The sequence below is a fragment of the Eubalaena glacialis genome, chromosome 13, assembly GCF_028564815.1.
Source record: "Eubalaena glacialis isolate mEubGla1 chromosome 13, mEubGla1.1.hap2.+ XY, whole genome shotgun sequence".
Classification (NCBI taxonomy): Eukaryota; Metazoa; Chordata; class Mammalia; order Artiodactyla; family Balaenidae; genus Eubalaena; species Eubalaena glacialis.
Window position 1 is genome coordinate 63256821 of NC_083728.1, and position 17296 is coordinate 63274116.

General features: G+C 48.2%; 2 protein-coding genes across 5 annotated transcripts in view; one reads left to right on the forward strand and one right to left on the reverse strand.

Annotated features, from left to right (window-relative positions):
• Window positions 1-3458, forward strand: part of ABAT (4-aminobutyrate aminotransferase) — an 86610-nt gene extending 83152 nt beyond the window's left edge. Inside the window, exons 15-16 of the mRNA XM_061210008.1 lie at window positions 1772-1883; window positions 3227-3458. Coding sequence (XP_061065991.1) covers window positions 1772-1883; window positions 3227-3348 — 234 coding nt within the window. The 3' untranslated portion in view covers window positions 3349-3458. The remainder of the gene's footprint in view (window positions 1-1771; window positions 1884-3226) is intronic.
• Window positions 1197-17290, reverse strand: TMEM186 (transmembrane protein 186). 4 transcript variants are annotated; one of them, XM_061210010.1, is made up of 3 exons: window positions 17267-17286; window positions 16589-17108; window positions 14453-16217 (listed from the first exon to the last, which is right to left on the reverse strand). In XM_061210010.1, exons 2-3 carry the CDS (start codon window positions 16637-16639, stop codon window positions 15582-15584), a joined length of 687 nt encoding a protein of 228 aa, XP_061065993.1. In that variant the 5' UTR covers window positions 16640-17108; window positions 17267-17286; the 3' UTR covers window positions 14453-15581. The 4 variants fall into 4 exon arrangements, 3 of the variants coding, with proteins under 3 accessions (XP_061065993.1, XP_061065994.1, XP_061065992.1); XR_009703531.1 differs by lacking the exons at window positions 14453-16217; window positions 17267-17286 and adding an exon at window positions 1197-2130 and having other exon boundaries at window positions 16589-16670; XM_061210011.1 differs by lacking the exon at window positions 16589-17108 and having other exon boundaries at window positions 17267-17290.
• Window positions 17291-17296: the final 6 nt, after the last annotated feature.

Genomic DNA, 17296 nt, shown 5'->3' on the forward strand with positions numbered 1-17296 from the left:
ATTTCTTATTCTTTTTCTCATAATAAGTCTTTGAAATCCAGTATGTATTTTACACTTACAGTGCATTCCAATTTGGACTCACATTTCAACAGCTACATGTGGCCACCTCATTAGACAGTAGAGCTCTTTATTATAATTATTTGTCTTTGTTATGTCTACTCCCTGCCCGACACGCTTTCCTAGATTTGGGGACGGGGGATGCTGCTGGGAGGAACCACAGTGTTTCCAGGACTGGCCAGCCCAGCCCAGGAGTTAGGAGGAGAGATGACCCTCCCCAGAGGGCTGGATACAAAGAGCCCTTCCTCCGGGAGCTTGAAGCACCCAGTCACCAGTGAGCTGAGCAGATCCACTGATGGTGATGGTGATGGTGATGATGAAGCGAGGAGGGATGGTAGTGATAACAGCTTCCATTTACTGAGAGCCTACTCCTGCCAAGTTCCGTAACAGGGGGGATCTCATACACTCTTAAGTCCAACGGTAACGCTGTGGGTGTAGACACCACTATGATCCTTATTTTACAGATGAGGAAACTGAGGTGTGGCGCGTTATTAACTTGTCCAAAGTTACACAGCTTCCACTGGGGTTTGAACCTGATTCTTGTAGCCTTCAAAGCCCATGTTCTTTTTTTTTTTTTTTCTATTTTTTGACGGGATCTTAGTTCCCCAACTAGGGATCGAACCCAGGCCCCCAGCAGTGAAAGTGCCGAGTCCTAACCACTGGACCACCAGGGAATTCCCAAGCCCATGTTCTTTGCCAGCGTTTACCTCTCTGACATGATCAAGGACATAACAATAATTATTATTATTATTTATTATTATTATTTCCATTAATTGAGAACTTGCTCTGTGCCAAGCATTGTGTTAAGTGCCTTATCTCATTTAATCCTCAGAATAGGATTGCTGCATTTAGGGGGAAAGAAAAGCAGGTCCCCCCCACAGTTAAATTTAAATCTCACAAGTCTGAAGCCCAGGAGGGAAGGGCAGACACTGGACTTGGTTCCAGTCACAGGGCAGAGGCAGGAGCTTCAGGGACCACCGTCTTCCTCTCCCAGGTAGGGATGCCAGATTTAGCAAATTACAATACAGGACACCCGGTTAAATTTAAAAGATGGCAACTAATTTTTTTTTTTTTTTAGCGTAAGTATATCCCATGCAATGTTTGGGACATATTTATACTAAAAAATTAGAAGTTGCTTATCTGAAATTTAACTGGGTGTCCTGTTTTTCTTCTGGCACCCTTAACCCAGAACAACTTGAAGTTAGGAAACTATAATTCTCCTCATTTTCTGGATGAGAATGGGGAGCTTTAAACCCAGATCTGCCTGATTGCAGACTCTGAAGGGGCAAGTGTGGCTGTTGAGATAGCTGAGAGCCTCTAACTGTGCTGTAGCTCTAGGGGGAATTTCTTTTTCTTTTCTTGGGCTGGATTTGCATTTAGACTGAGGCTGGGCAGGGGTAGGTGCTAGGAAAAGCCTCTGGGAAGGGTGGAAGGATCGGGCCCTTCCCCCCTGCCACAGTGTTCCTTCCCCTGTCACCAGCGTGGCAGGAGAAATGTCAGGCACTTACTTATGTCCCCTGGGGGGACAGCTGCACCCTGCTTGCAGTTGTTGGTGCTGGAGTATGGGACACGCCAGGGCCGGGCTTGGCAGGGACGTTGTTGTTCTGAGTCTGTCACAAACGCAGGCCGCCCCTGTCCTGAGTGGCCATGAGGTCCACGTGGGCTGATGGCTGCCTTCCTTGGCTTTGATGCCGGCCTTGTGTCCCCACTGCAGGCCCGGTACCCCCAGCTCATCAGCAGAGTGAGAGGACGAGGCACCTTCTGCTCCTTCGACACGCCAGATGAATCCATACGGAATAAACTCATTTCCATAGCCAGAAACAAAGGTAAGGCAGCCAGGGGTACCCACATTTCCTGGTGGGGGACCCGGAGGGAGGGGGAGGGGAAGGTGATTCACAGGACTAAAAATAGTCTGAATTGCCTTTCTCAAAAGAAGAGAAAGTTACCAGGGAGCTTTCCTTATACATTTATTCATTCGACGATGTTCGCAGAGAAGGTGAGCAGGAGGTGAGAGGTACCAACTCCGGAGAGGGTCAGGAGAGCTGGGGTCCCGTCCTTCAAGGAGCGTGCAGTCTAGCAGGAAGGGGTGACATCAAAGAGAATATTCCATAAACAATCTATTACAGTTAGAAGTCCTAGAACAGAGGAAAAAGAGCTAGAGAACGAATAGCTGGGGAAAATGTCCAGGAAATCAGGGAAGGCTTCCTTGAGGAAGTGGCATTTTACCCTACATCTTGCCGGATGAATAGGGATTGGCCAGGTGAAGAAGGTGAGAAGGAGCATTCCGGGCAGGGGAAGGGATGTGTGCCTTTAGCTGGGCAGAATGGGGCATACAGAGGGAGAAAACAAATGCGTGGAGTGTCACAAGGGACAGACGGGTGGCAGGGGGTGAATCAGGTTCACGTCAGCCTGGGGATGAGGTTCGAGACTGTGGACTTTCTCCTAAGAGCTACAGGAGCCATGGAAGTTTTAAGTGGGGCAGATCAAAGAGCCTACTATGTGTCAAAGCTGGTGTCTTTCACCTGGACCATCTTAGAGAATCCTGCAGCAGCCCTGAAGGGCAGGGGTAATTCGCCTCCTCTTGAGAATGAAAAAACTGAGTCTCAGAGATGCTATACAACCCAGCCAAGGAGCCCCACCTAGTCAAAGGTGAAATCGCCCTTTAAAAGAAGCAGATTCTGGGAATTCCCTGGCGGTCCAGTGGTTAGAACTCCACGCTCTCACTGCCGGGGCCCCGGGTTTGATCCCTGGTTGGGGAACTGAGATCCTGCAAGCCGCGTAGCGCGGCCCAAAAAAACCCACAAAACTCAGATTCCGTCCTTCATAAGCGCTGCTGACCTGCCCACACTTTTGTTATTTACTTCTTATTTTCTTTCCCCGCCACACCACGAGTTTCTGGAAGGCAAGGACTTTGTGTCAGGATTTCTCAATCAGCAGGCCTAGTTCAGGGGCAGCAGAGCTGGCATTCAAAGTTGGAAGGGAGGGAGGGAAGAGAAGGGCGGGTGAGCTGGCCGATGAGAGAGAACGGGAAGGAAGGCTGGACGGGTGGCTGGAAGGAAGGACCGAACGGTTCGGACGGATGGGGTAGCCACTGTGTGTGACCCCGCCCGGCTCCCCAGCCCGTGACTCCGAGCCCAAGCCCCTAACCCACCCCCGCCTCTCCTTTTAGGCCTGATGCTGGGGGGCTGCGGCGACAAATCCATCCGCTTCCGTCCCACTCTGGTCTTCAGGGACCACCACGCACACCTGTTCCTCAATATTTTCAGCGACATCTTAGCCGACTTCAAGTAAAGAAGCCATTTCCTCCACGCTCTGAGGAAGCCCTGATCTCACCCCTTGTCAAATTGATTAGTTTGCCTAATTCATGTTTTCACTTAAAGTATCAGAGGTGAATGCATAAACTGGAGGATTATTTGTGGGGAGGGGATGTTTCTGGTGGCTTGGGGGGAGGGGAGGGGCTGCTTTGCTCTCTCCCTGCAGAGCCAATGGCGCACATTGGTTTTAAGCCCAGAAATTCTGCTTGAGCCCTGGACATGGTCTTAGGTTGGGCCCCGAGGGTCCTGGCCAGGTATCTGCCACCCTCGACCCCCACGATACCTTTGGAAGCCAGTCAAGGGAATGATACCTGCTCCTGGGGCTGGTGGCTGGGACATCTGGGTTCCATCCCTCTCAAGTGACGCGTTCTGAATGGGGAGGACGCTGGCTCCCCCTGCCCTATGCAAACAGACATGCTTCCCCCCCGCCCCCAGGCCCCGAAGCTCTGAGCACGTCCCATGTGCAGTCCAGTGATGGGCAGGACAGAGCATATTAAGGCAGGAGAGTAGGGACACGGGATTGAGCTTGGAGGTGTGGGAAGGGGTCTTCTGGCCTCCTGAAGAGTAGGGCCACTCCCCCGATCCATCTGGGGATTCCTCTCCAAACTCTGAATTCTCGCCTTCATGGGGCTTCCTCCTGGGAGAATCTCTGGGTGGCATCGCCGACAGGTCTTACTCACCACCCTCGTTCCCCAAATTCCCTCCCTCCCGTTAAACGTCAGCCCAGACCTCTGTGGAAGGAAAGCTGCGCCCGATCATCCCAGGGACACACGCCCAGGAGTGTAAGCCCAGGCCTGGGGAAGCAGAGACCCCTCCTCCTGTCCCCACGGCACCTGGGGTCTGACTTGGGACCCCTCGCCCCGGGACCCTTCCTCTAGCTTCTGCTCATCCACCTCAGCTCCACTTCTGAGCCGCCCCAGCAACGGCTTTGCTGCTACATCAAAGCTGGACTAGGTGTCTTCTTGCTGGAGGCATCATGAATTGAAGGCGCCAGAGCTCCATGCAGGAAAAAGTAGCCTGTTGTTGGTGCAAGGTGGTTTCCTTGTTGTGACCCCTCCAAGTCAGAGATTTTCCTGCCGTGAGTGACTGTGAGATGACCAGGCAGGTGATGCTTAGAGGCTTAACTGGATGATGGCTGAGGCTAAGGGGGTCTCTGCTGGAGGCGAGACAATTTTGGAACTGATTTGACCTCAGATGCTCCTGAAAAGAGCATTTGGTCGTCCTCCAGCATTGAGTGTTGTTTAGCAGGTAGATGAAGGAAGTCTGTCCGAAAGGAAGCCACTTGGTCTCCTGGTGCCTTGGTCGACTATTTTGGGAGCCAGGCAGATCAAGATTCTCAATTCAGCACTTTTCTCTTTTAATAACTAACCATCCAAATATCTCAAAGTGGTTTGGTTTTTTCTGCTTCCGCTTTTCAGCAGATTTGGTCATCATCCTATTTTTTCCAAGAATGAAAGGCAGTCACATGTTTAACAGACGAAGGGGAAATCCCTGAATCCCGGTTCACCCTGCATTCCTGCACTCAGTGCTAATTCGTTGCTTTTAAGCTCTGCCGTGTCCAAGGGCATTCGCACTGCCAACTAAATGGAGCCTCCCTCTCTCTGCAGCTTTCACTCATTTGTATATTCATTTATTTATCCAATCATTCATTCATGAAACTTACATTAAATACCTGCTCTGTCGCAGGCCCAGTGCTAAGCACTAGAAATCCAAAGGTGAAATAAAACCTAGTCCCTGCTCTCAAGGGACTCACATCCCACTGGGGACAACAGACTCTTAAACCAACAATTAATGCCATAACAGTCGTATGTGTAGGAACATCAGGAAATCAGAGGGAGTGGCCCAATCCACCTAAGGGTCAGAGAAGGTTCCAAGGAGAAAGTGACATTTGAGCAGGATTTTGCAGGATGAACAAGAGTTCACCAAGTAGACAAGACAAGGAAGAGTGTTGCAGAAAGGGAACAGCATATGCAAAGACACATGAGTTCACAGCCTCACACTTTTCACTGGGGATCCAGATTCCACAGGCAATATCCCAAGATTCAAGGCCTTATTTAACAAACAAGCAAAATGCAAACCAAACCATAATTCATGTATGCTTTCTCCTGAGAACTTTAGCATTGGATCCAAACATACAATGAGATTCCTGGAGTCCAAAAGGTTTTTAAGCCAGGGCACAACCAGAAACGTTGGCTCTCTTTGGTGGAGAGAGTGGCTCCAATATTTTGTTCTCTCCCCACAGGGCACTGACAGAGAAATGAAATCTTTTTTATCTGGAAAGTCATTTCCAGACTTATTCACTCCTTACCAAGGGAAGTTACTTATAAAACTTTTTAAGCCATTTATCAGCCAGTCCTCGTTGACTCAGGGCATAGTGAGTTCCTGAGACATTCTCTTTTGGAGGTGGAGGTGTAGCTGCGAGAATTTCAAGGAAAACATTCTCAGCAGTGCTCAAGAAACTTGCCAGAGGTTGGTGAAAACACAGGGAGCCCAGAGTACAGGGTGCTGGCTCAGGCAGAGCCCACGCAGAAGAACTTCTGTGGCCGACGGTCCGGAAATGAATCCATCACACATTAGTGCCATAGAGTTTAGTAAATGTCACTAGCAAATCTCATCACTTTTACAGAAAACAAGGTCCAGTCATAGCAAATCTTAGCACATCCTCACTTTTATTATAAATGGGTGTTTTTAAAATAATTTTTACTGACAGTAACCATGCAAAATCATGCACAACATTAATATAATCTGTATATCTATACCTGTCTATAGCTATCTGTATATCAGCTCATGGTAGAAAACCATAGCTAGGGAGCCTCGCCAACTTACGCATACAAAGTGATCTTGTTTACAGTATTCTGTTGACAGTGCCAATAAATGATAAAGAAATTAACACGTCACAGTGTAACTGATGACCATATGCACAATTCCATGAACTCAGTTTCCTGTGTTAATCAGTATTCTTAAATTAAAAACAAAATATTTATAATGGAAACATCAGAGTAAATGTGGCCTTTTTGGTTGGAAATGGTTTTGGTAAGGAGTTACTTCACAAGTTCTTATGAAGCACCTATGATTAAGCACCTCTTAGGGATGTCTTGGGGGAATTCTCTACCTGCGTTAAGTCTGCTTTGGGCTTAGAAGCCTGGTGAGGCCATTCAGTTCATCAGAGTTCATCCAAGACATGCCATGTAATGGGGATGGACAAGGTGTGGTCCTTACCCTCAGCTCACCTTCCAGTGGGGCAAAGGTCATAGCAACCCAGCTTAAGGACCAGGATACAGGAGGATATTGTACATGAACAAAGGATAGGCACAAGTCAGGGTGGAGGTTAGGCCTCTTGAGTTTCAACTTCAGGGTTGAGTGGGAACTGCTCCAGTGACTCAGAGGAGGGGTGGAAGGTATTCTAGACCAAGAAAACAGCTAGCTGAAGGCACGAAGGCAGGATGAGGCAGGCATTTCTACGGCATTCAGCATTACTAGATCACAAAGACAAGGAGAGCAGAAGAGCCTGGAGACCAGGCCAAAGAAACAGGCAGGGCTCGGATCTGGAGGGCCTTCTGTGCCAGTCTGGGCCTTCCATGAACTGATGGAGCCACCAAAGGTTTGGAGCAGGGGGTAATCCAACATGCATTCTAGAAAGAATGTCCTGATTGTCCACTGTGAACGACAGAGAGACTGGGTGATCAGTCGGGAATCTGTGGCCATCAAGATGACCAGGTGGCCCAACCAGGACAGCGATGATGGGCTGGATGGAGAGGGAAGGAAAAGCACAGAATCCACTACATCCCGGATAGTGACATTCAACACTAGATGCACGTTGGAGTTGCCCTAAAGAACTTCGTAAATATCCTAATGCTTAGGCCCCGCCCCAAACCAATTAAATCACATTCTCTCCATCACGGATTGAGGTGGTAAGCTGATGACTGATGGGAATCAGCCGGGAGGCAGGTGCAGCGTGGGAAGGCACGGAAGAGATGCTGAGTCAGCACCTGTGGAAATGATCTGGCTCTTTGGTCCTCCTGGTGTCCTGACCTAGAACCGGGGGTCGTGGGCTCCTGACTCACTTCTGCACCCAGCTGTCTCAGTGGCCCTCCATGGCCCTTCTTTTTCTCACCTGGAAAATGTATGGTTTGGACCACATGATTTCCAAGGCTCCTTCCGGCTGGGACACCAAACAGGTCTATGAAATAACTGACTTGGCTAGGAAAGCAATATCTACCATTAAATATGCTTTTAAGAATAATCACATATAGTGATAATAGTTATCATTTCTTGAGCATCTGCTATGCACAAGCATATTCTGCCGGGGCTTTGGAATGTTCACAGCACACCTATGAGCTATGTGTGTGTCTGCCTGTTTGTAAGATGAGGGGCCTGATGCTCAGAGAGATTGGGGAACCCGCCCAGCATCACACAGCCTGGAGGCCAGGATCTGAGACACATGGGTGTGTGTGAATGAGCACATAGAGTCAGCATGGGGTTGGTTGAGGATCAGCCACTCAGGACCCTTCTCGCCACCAGCCTGGCCACCGGCCTGGGAAAGTGAACTTGAACTGGTCAGCATTCGTGTGAGCTCCTAAGCGTATATCCCTAAGGCAGGTGGGTGCAAGGTGCAAGGACCTTTGTTAAAAACAGTCACTGTTTCCATTTTCTGTCCTTCTTCCCCCTTCTCCACCCCCTGGGGAGGCAGGACAAGGCAGTAGAATGACCTAACTCTGCTGCTGTCTAGCTGGGTGACCTTGAGTAAGTCACTTCACCTGCAGAGAGTGATCATAGTAAAGCAGCTGACACTTATTGAGGGCTTCCCTGGACCAAGCGCTATTTTTAAGTGCTTTCCATGTAGTAAGTCAGCCCCTTCGACGACCCTCAGTGGGTGCTTTTTTTAATCATTAATTCACAGATGAAGAAACCAAGGCACAGACAGTGATTATATTACTGGCCCACAGTCACAGCCTGGGAGTGGCAGGGCTGGGGTTCAAGCAGGTAGGAAGTCTTGCTTCCAAGCCACATGCTTCACCCTACACCTGCGACCTCTCTCTGGTTCTCCAACTCCAACAGTTGCTGGAAGGATTCAAGAAAATCACGTAATCGGGACCTCCCTGGTGGCGCAGTGGTTTAGAATCCACCTGCCAATGCAGGGGACACAGGTTCGATCTCTGGTCCGGGAAGATCCCACATGCCGCGGAACAACTAAGCCCATGCGCCACAACTACTAAGCCTGTGCTCTAGAGCCCACGTGCCGCAACTACTGAGCCCATGCACCACAACTACTGAAGCCTGTGTGCCTAGAGCCCGTGCTCCACAAGAGAAGCCACCGCAATGAGAAGCCCGTGCACTGCGACGAAGAGTAACTCCCGCTCGCTGCAACTAGAGAAAGCCCGTGCACGCAGCAACGAAGACCCAACACAGCCAAAAATAAAAATAAACAAAATAAATAAAAAATCATGTAATCATCTCCTGACTCATGGTAGGTGCTTAATACACGATGGTTCCTTTTGCCACTTGATCTCTGTGAACCTAGCTCACATATAGTTCTAAATGTTAAACCTATTTCCCAACACGGGGACAAGTCCCACCAGATCCCAGAGTAGATTACAACTGTTAATCAGTAAAACAGATGTTTTGTCACTAGAGTTGGTACAAATGTGGCCAGATGGTATCAACCCTGCCTAATTAACCCTCATCAGGCATGATTTTATGGTTGAATGAATGCTGCAGGATCAAAACAGGGCCATAAAAGTTGGACTCTGCCCAGGTTTCAAAGGGACCCAGTGGCTTTCCATCCGGGGACTCACAAGTCCTGAATTTTTAAAGCAGCCAAGGGCAAGCTCCTAGTTATTTGGCTAATTCATCCCAGGCTGGCCCCCTGCAAGCAGCATAAGCCCATCAAATCTGTTCTGGGAAGTGCATTAAACATGCTTATTTATGATGGGCTGGGGGTGGGATATCTGGGCCTATGACCAGGTAAGGCTCAGTTCTGGTAACCGGTGTAGGAAGGACAACGGCTCCCAGCCATGCACACTGTGAATGTCCCCAGTTGGAGCAGACCTCACCACGGTCTGGAGGACTACCTGTCTCAGCTCAGGCTGCTCTAACAGAATATCAGAGATGGGGCAGCATAAACGGCCAACATTTATTTCTCACGGTTCTGGAGGCTGCAAGTCCAGGGTTGGGTCCTTGGTGAGGGTCTCTTCCTGCTTGTGTCCTCACATGGCACTGATTCCATTGTGGGGGCCCCACCCTCATGACCTCATCTGACTCCAATCACCTCCCAAAAGCCCCATCTCCAAACACTATCACATGGGGGGCTATTGTTCAACATATGAATTTTAGGAGGGGATACGAACATTCAGTCCCTAGCAACTACCATGTGAAAATGGACGTGCTACAGGTTACCCCATTTCCTGCATCTAAGTAATACACAGCCCAGGGCAGGTGGGGTGCCCAAAGTCCAGATGGTTCTCAGCAGATGGAAATGAAAACCAGTCTACAAAATACAAACACGGTTGTATCACTAATGCTTTTAAGGACTGTTTCCTACTGTCCACCCAGCTTCCAAGTCCAGAATGGAGATTCATGGTTGAGAAACTTTTCTCTTTACCTCGAAAGCTGGCAGGAGGGGGAAAGGACGGCAAAAGAGATTGTGTTTATTACAGCATTTTACTTCATTTGTTAAGATGGATAACATGCTTGTTACGGAAATTTTAAACAATACTAGAAGGCCATAAAGTTCAAAGTAGAAGTTTTCCCTCTACCTCATCCACCTGAATCTTCTCCCCAGAATTAACCACTGTGAAAAATTTGGAATGTGTTTTTTAAAATCACAAATAGGATCATACAGAACTATATTGTTCTCTGATTTGCTTTTTCCACTTAACACTACCCCATGATTTTCTTGTCACATCAGCAGATATGGTTCAACCTCACTCTTTTTAAGGGCGTGTAATATTCCATAGCTTATTTAACTGTGTTGCCTACTAATGGCAACTCAGTTTACTTTCTGTTGTTGTTGTGTGTTTGTTTCACTATTAGAAACATTCAGTGAACATTCTCATATACATGCTTGGGTATTTCTATTAGATGATTATTTTGGAATTGTTTTCGAAGGGGGAAATCACCAATATATCCACACACCACCTGAATCTAAAGACCATTTCCATTTTCTGAGAAGCTGCTTGACCATCAGAGAGGCACGGCTCTTGGGAAGGCTCAATCCCACACAATGATTCTCAAAACCTGGGGTGCCTTGGAATTACCTGGGAAGCATCAAAATACAGATGCCCAGCTTCTGCCCAACCAGAATCTGCAGGGTTGAGCACAGGCGAGTTTTGTTGTTTTTGTTGTTGCTGATCTGGAGCATGGGAACTGGGTACTACTGCCCTGCTGGTGCACTGCAGAAACCCTAAACTGTTTCCCTTGTCACATGTAATTTTAGCTTGGAAATAAAGGGATAGAATGATGCATTTGCTCTGTGTGCCCTCTGCTGGTACTGCGTGAGCAAACCACGCATCCAAGTGGAGGCTCTTTCGTGCCAGAGCCAGTGAGAATTGGGGCTGTCACCTCCCACTGAGCTGACACTTCTGGGCAGTGATTGTCAAATCAGGCTACGCATGAGAATCCCCTCTAGGGAAACTGGTCATGGGCCTGGGCAACAGTATTTTTTAAGAGGTGTCCAGGTGATTCTACACATGGAGCCCAGGTGGAGAACCTATTCTGTAGGGAAAAAAAAAAAAAAATTGGCCCAGGGACACAGAGGCATGTGTCATTCTGGTGTTGTCCACCCTGGTCATCTACTTCAGAAATGCCCAGCATGGCTGCATAGCAGAATTAGCCTCAAGCTTGACAAAAAGACAGATTCTGGGGATCCACCCCAGACATAATCAGGATCTCCAGGGGGTGAAGCTCACTCAGGTAAGTGCTTACAGGTAGCCCAACAGGCCTATTTGAGTTAATTTTTGGTTTTAATAAGTCAAGGTCAGATCATTAATCCCTCTTAAGACATTTTATAGGCACAGACTGTGTCTTTGGGAGAAGAGGTTCACAGGAATTGAAGTCACTGACAAGCAGGTGAGGGAAAGGTAGGGAAGGGAACCAGCAGCTCTACAGATAATTATATAATCAAGTCTTCTATATAATTGAATCCTCAGTACAACTTCTAGAGGATAAATAAACACCCCTGTTCTACAGAGAGAGGAACTGGAGAGAGAGAGATAGACACTTCTATGTAGATACCTAGGGAGAAAGGCTTTTAGGCAGAGGAACTGTCAGTGAAAAGGCCCTGAGGCTGCAGAGTCCTTGATTATTGGAGGAAGAGCAAGGGAAATATAGCTAACTGAAGTGGTCAGCGCAGAGTTGTGGATGAGGGAAGAAAGCTGGGGGTAGGGGCGGGGCCAGGCCATGCTGGGCCCTGTAGGCCACAGTAAGGACTTCAGCTTCTACAGCAGTGATATGATTCTCTTTTTTAAAAGGATCACTTTGGCAGGACTTCCCTGGTGGTCCAGTGGTTAGGACTCTGTGCTTCCACTGTAGGGGGCATGGGTTCGATCCCTGGTCAGGGAACTAAGATCCCGCAAGCCACAAGGTGTGGCAGAAAGGAAGGAAGGAAGGAAGGAGGGAAGAAAGAAAGGAAGGATCACTTTGGCTGCTGCGAGAACAGACTCTAGAAGGGCAAGGATGGAAGCGGCAGGTTGCAATAATCCAGAGGCTATAAGGGCAGCTTGGATCGAAATGGCAGGGCTGGAGCAGGTGAGAGCAGTCAGGTTCTGGTTGTACTTTTAGAGTAAAGTTGGTATAAAATTAAGTCAGTGGAACCACATGCCATTTACCCTAAGAGCCGGCACTTCTGAGTGGGTCTGCGGCTCTCCGGGAACCCCCAGGCCCACAACCGGGCTCTGGGTCACACGGTCCAAGGCACGCACAGCCCCTCTATCTAGAGACCCTGCAGATATACCCCGGCTGACAATGGGACCCCAGCATTCCCAAACATCCGAGGGACACAGTCACACACTCCCCAGACCATGGCCTTCGACTGGCTGGAATTAACACGCGATGGGAATTTAACAGAGGCGACGATAAATCCATAATAAGTCTATGCCCTTTCATTTGCATCTTTAATTAAAAACAAATACAAATTAAAAGCTGTTTCCTCTTGTGCTTAAGAGCTCGCAAGCTTTCTTTCACTGACCTTCAAAGCCTCCCCACAGTGATTTGGATCAAATTCAGGGCCCTCCCCTTAGCAAAGGCACCCACCCCACTCCGGTCCACAACGCACGCTTGTGTCCCCTCAGCCTGAACAAGTGGTGCTCACGTCCCTCTCCTCCTCACACCTGGGGTCCCCTTCAAAGTCCCGGCCCTTCTCCCAACCTCACCCCTCCCGCTCTTCTGCCTCAGACCACCCCACTCCTCTCTTTCCTTGCACTTTCCCCCATTTCTTTTTTTTAATATTTATTTATTCATTTATTGGCTGTGTCGGGTCTTGGTTGCGGCATGCGGGATCTTTCGTTGCGGTGCGCGGGCTCAGCTGCCCCGTGGCATGTGGGATCTTCCCACCCTGTCCAGGGATCAAACTCGTGTCCCCTGCATCGGCAGGCGGGTTCTTAACCACTGGACCACCAGGGAAGTCCCTCCCCATTTCTAATTACACACATGCACTTAGCATCCGCCCTCCCTCCCCACCAAGATGCTGTCAGTCCCACAAAGGCCAAAATCCTCCCCTTTTATGAACCGTGGTGCCTTCAGCACCCAGCAGAAGAGGTTTGGGATGACTGGCTGATTTGGAAGCCTGCAGGAACAAACTGTCTTAAATTACATGCTTTACTTGCTTCTGTGAAATGTAATAAATTAACTAAGAAGATCTAACTTCTTTCATGTTATCGTGATTATAAAGTCACTTTTCTCAAAATGCCATTTGCAGTCTACACAGAGGAAACGTATCTCTCCATATAGCCGGCATTTATCACATTCTCTATAGCAATGAAAAAATGGAAATCATTTAAACAAGAAAGGTTACAGGACCAGCTACATCCACTCAGTGGAATATTTTGCAATTACTGATTTTTTTTTTTGCATAAAAAGTATTTAAATGAAAAAAAATCAAATAATCGGGGCCTTTTGTTTTTATCTATTTGTAAGGTATGCTGCCCATTTTTTCCAACTTTACTGAGATATAACTGACATACAATATGGTATCAGTTTAAGGTATACAGCATGATTTATGCATGTATATACCGCAAAATGATTACCCCGCATCTCACAGAGCCACAAGGTTTCTTCCTTGTGATTGAATATTTTAAATGAATGTTTATAACTGACATAGTCTTATGTTATAACATGAAGCAAAAAAAAGCCAATTTCAGATACAGGATAACATCTATGTTTTAAGTAAATACTGAAAGCACAGGGAGATACCACTTCACACCCATCAGGATGGCTATTATAAAAAAAAAAAAAAACGATGTGGATAAATTGGAACTCTGATGCATTGCTGGTGGGAATATAAAATGGTGCAGCCACTATGGAAAAGTTTGGCAGGTCCTCAAAAAGTTAAACTTAGAATTACCGTATGACCCAGTAATTCCACTTCTCAGAAAATACCCAAAAGAATTGAAAGCAGAAACTCAGATGTTTGTACACCAATGTTCACAGCAGCATTACTCACAACAGCCAAAAGGTGGAAACAATCAAAATGCCCATCGAAAGATGAATGGATAAACAAAATGTGATATATACATATTATTCCGCCATAAAAAAGGAATGAAGTTCTGATACCTGCTACAACATGGGTAAACCTTGCAAAATTATGCCAAGTGAAAGAAGCCAGACATAAAAGGCCACACAGTGGATGATTCCATTTACATGAAATATCCAGAATAGGCAAATCCATAGACACAGAAAGCAGATTAGTGGTTGCCAAGGGCTGGAGAAAGGGGCCGTTGGGGAGTTACTATTTAATGGGTGCAGAGTTTCTGGTTGGGATAATGAAAAAGTTCTGGAAATGGAGAGAAGCGATGGTTGCAAAACACTAAATATACTTAATACCACTTAGTGTACACTTAAAATGGTCAAAAGGATAAATTTATGTTTATATTTTACTATGATTTGAAATAAAAAGACTGGAAGGTCACAAAACAAAATTTAGTTATTGACTTCTGAGTGGCAGAATTACAAAGATCATGACTTCTTTCCTCTTTACTTTGCTACAAATTATATAATAAGCATATTGCTAATTACGGGGGACATTACATATACCCGGCTTTATTTTATAAAGTATCACACCAGCATATAGTTCATCTGACTTTATCACACTGCAAAGCCTTCTGATGTGAGAGCCCCTAGACCTCTGGGCGGTGAACTTGCTCGGATTACAACCTTGCCCCAGTGGCTGTGCAGCTACCGTGCTGGCAGGATAAACGACCAACCTCTAGGCTTCATCCTGGTCCCCCCGCCGCTGGGTCCACAAGGGGGCGCAGCATAGGGCTGGTGAAATCCCTACCCATTGCCTGGAAGCCTTTTGCGGCGCCATCACCTCTGAACTAACAATGACATTTATTGTTTATTCTCACACCCATCCCGGGAGACAGGGAGGATTTTTCCACTTTAAGATGTGAAAACCCAGGGAGATCAGCTCGGTGCTTTGTGTCCACCTAGAGGGGTGGGATGGGGGGGTGGGATAGGGAGGGTGGGAGGAAGACGCAAGAGGGAGGAGATATGGGGATACATGAATATGTATAGCTGATTCACTTTGTTATAAAGCAGAAACTAACACATCATTGTAAAGCAATTACACACCAATAAAGATGTTAAAAAAAAAAAAAAAGATGTGAAAACCAAGGTTCTGAGAAACTTGATAACCTGCCCCAGGACAGGGATTTGGAAACTGACAGACGCAAGTCTTCTGGTTTCCGCCCCCCATCTCTCTGTCTTTGATTTCACAGCAGTGTAAACTGTTCGAGAGAGCTTAGCATCTCTTCCTCCAAGAACTGGCTCTTAACAGAAACTTCTGGCCATTATCTGAATGTCACACACAAGTGCAGTTAAGAATCTGCACTCAGGGCCTCTTTCTAAACCCAGTTACTCACTTCTACCTCATGAATTTCCTCATCCCAAAAGACAAGTTCCCAGGGGCCCCAGCAAAGTCTCCAGCTGCCCGACCCCTCCTTCAGCCCCGCCCACACCCTCAGGCTTCCTGCAGGAGGCCTGGCTCCTGCCCGTTCACTTGAGCTTGTCCAGCATCCCAAACACCTGTGTGAAACGCTCTCGGTCCAGGATGCGTCCGTAGCGCAGGGTGAGGTAGAAGGTCTGTTTCCCATTGTACTGCTGGATCCGCATGAACAGCTCCTGAGGCCGATCCTGGCTTTCCGTCATGGGGATCACGTCAGCCACAGGGCAGTATGTCTCCTGTCGCCGGCCCCAGAAGGTCAGGTGGGCCACCCGCAGCATGGTGCCCGACTCGTTCACGTACAGGATGCCCACCAGCCTCCGGAAGAAATGGCTCATCCAGCACAACATGGCCAGGGCAAAGCCAGCGATCCCGCCCGCCAGGCACAGGGAGTTGAAGGTCATGAGGCCCTGGGAGTACCAGTAGAGGCCAGGCGGCAAGGCCACCACCGTCAGGGCCGTCTGTGCCACCTTCAGCCGAGACAAGTACCCGAAAGCCCTGATGGCATCAAACCGGTACACCATCTGAAATGTCTCTGTCTCTGTGCCGGGTGGTTTCTCCTTGGAGGCTGGTGGCCTGCTTCCCACCCACCTCCTAGGATCCCGCCCACTGCAGCACCACAGCTCGTGGAGAGGCCTTCCCCATGCAGCTGGCCCTGGCGACCGCGGCACAGCTCGGAGGAAGGCAGCCTGAAAGGGAGACAGGGAGACCATTTCTCTCATGGAACTCAACCATGCTAATCACACAAGGAACAGCTGCAAAGCATCTTACACGGAGGCTCCCACCAATCCTGTGAGGCCAGCATCACTGCCAGAGATGGAAAGAAAGGTAAAGCCAGATGCTTTACCTCACGTGATCTTCACAAAAGCTGTTTGCAATGGGAACCACTACTTCTACTTTACCACGGAGGAAACTAAGCCCAGAGAAGGTAAGAAATTTACCCAAAGACACACAGCCAGTGAGTGGGGCAGAGTCTGACTTTTAAACCTGTCCTCTTTTCTCCAGACAGCTCAAGTAGGTATAGGAAAGGAGGCGCAGCCTTCATTCATTCAACAAATACCTTGGGAGGGCCAACTCTGGGCTGGCACTGGATCCACAGCCTGTGTGACATTTCCCCAAGCAGGAAACTCAATCAGTGTCCTAGTGGGTAACAAATCCGCAAGATATTCATCATAATAACTTCCCAATTCTCGGTCAGGTTAAAGCGTCATCTTGGGGTCAGAAGGGAAAAGCTGTTTACTTGGCCTAAATTGAGGGATGGGGTAGAACGGAGGAGGAGGGAGGCGTCAACCCGTAGCACAATGGTTTTATGAGATGCACAGTTCCACACCTCGAATAGTGCAGTGAAAGATACTTTGGGCGGTGAAGTCAGATCTGGGTTCCAATCCCGACTCCTACAGTCACCAGATGTGGATCTTTGGGCAAATTACTCCACCTCTCTGGGCCCCCGTTTCTTCATCTTTCAAAATGGGGATCCAAAATATACTGAACATGATGATGGTTTTAAAGCCTTCAAATGCACTTGATGCTCGGCGAGTGCTCAGTGAGTTTTAGTTATCGCCGTTGCTGGCCCACGTGACCTGAGCGCAGAGGAGAGCGGGGAATAACAAATCGGAACCCACGTCCCTCCCGCGGATTCTCCGAATCAGAACCCCAGGCGTCTGCAGGCCTGCCCCAGGCCTGCCCCCGACCCACAAAGCACGTCACCTCCCTTACTTCCCACCACCCGCCTTCTTACCATGACTTCAATGCCTGCTGCCGGAAGTGA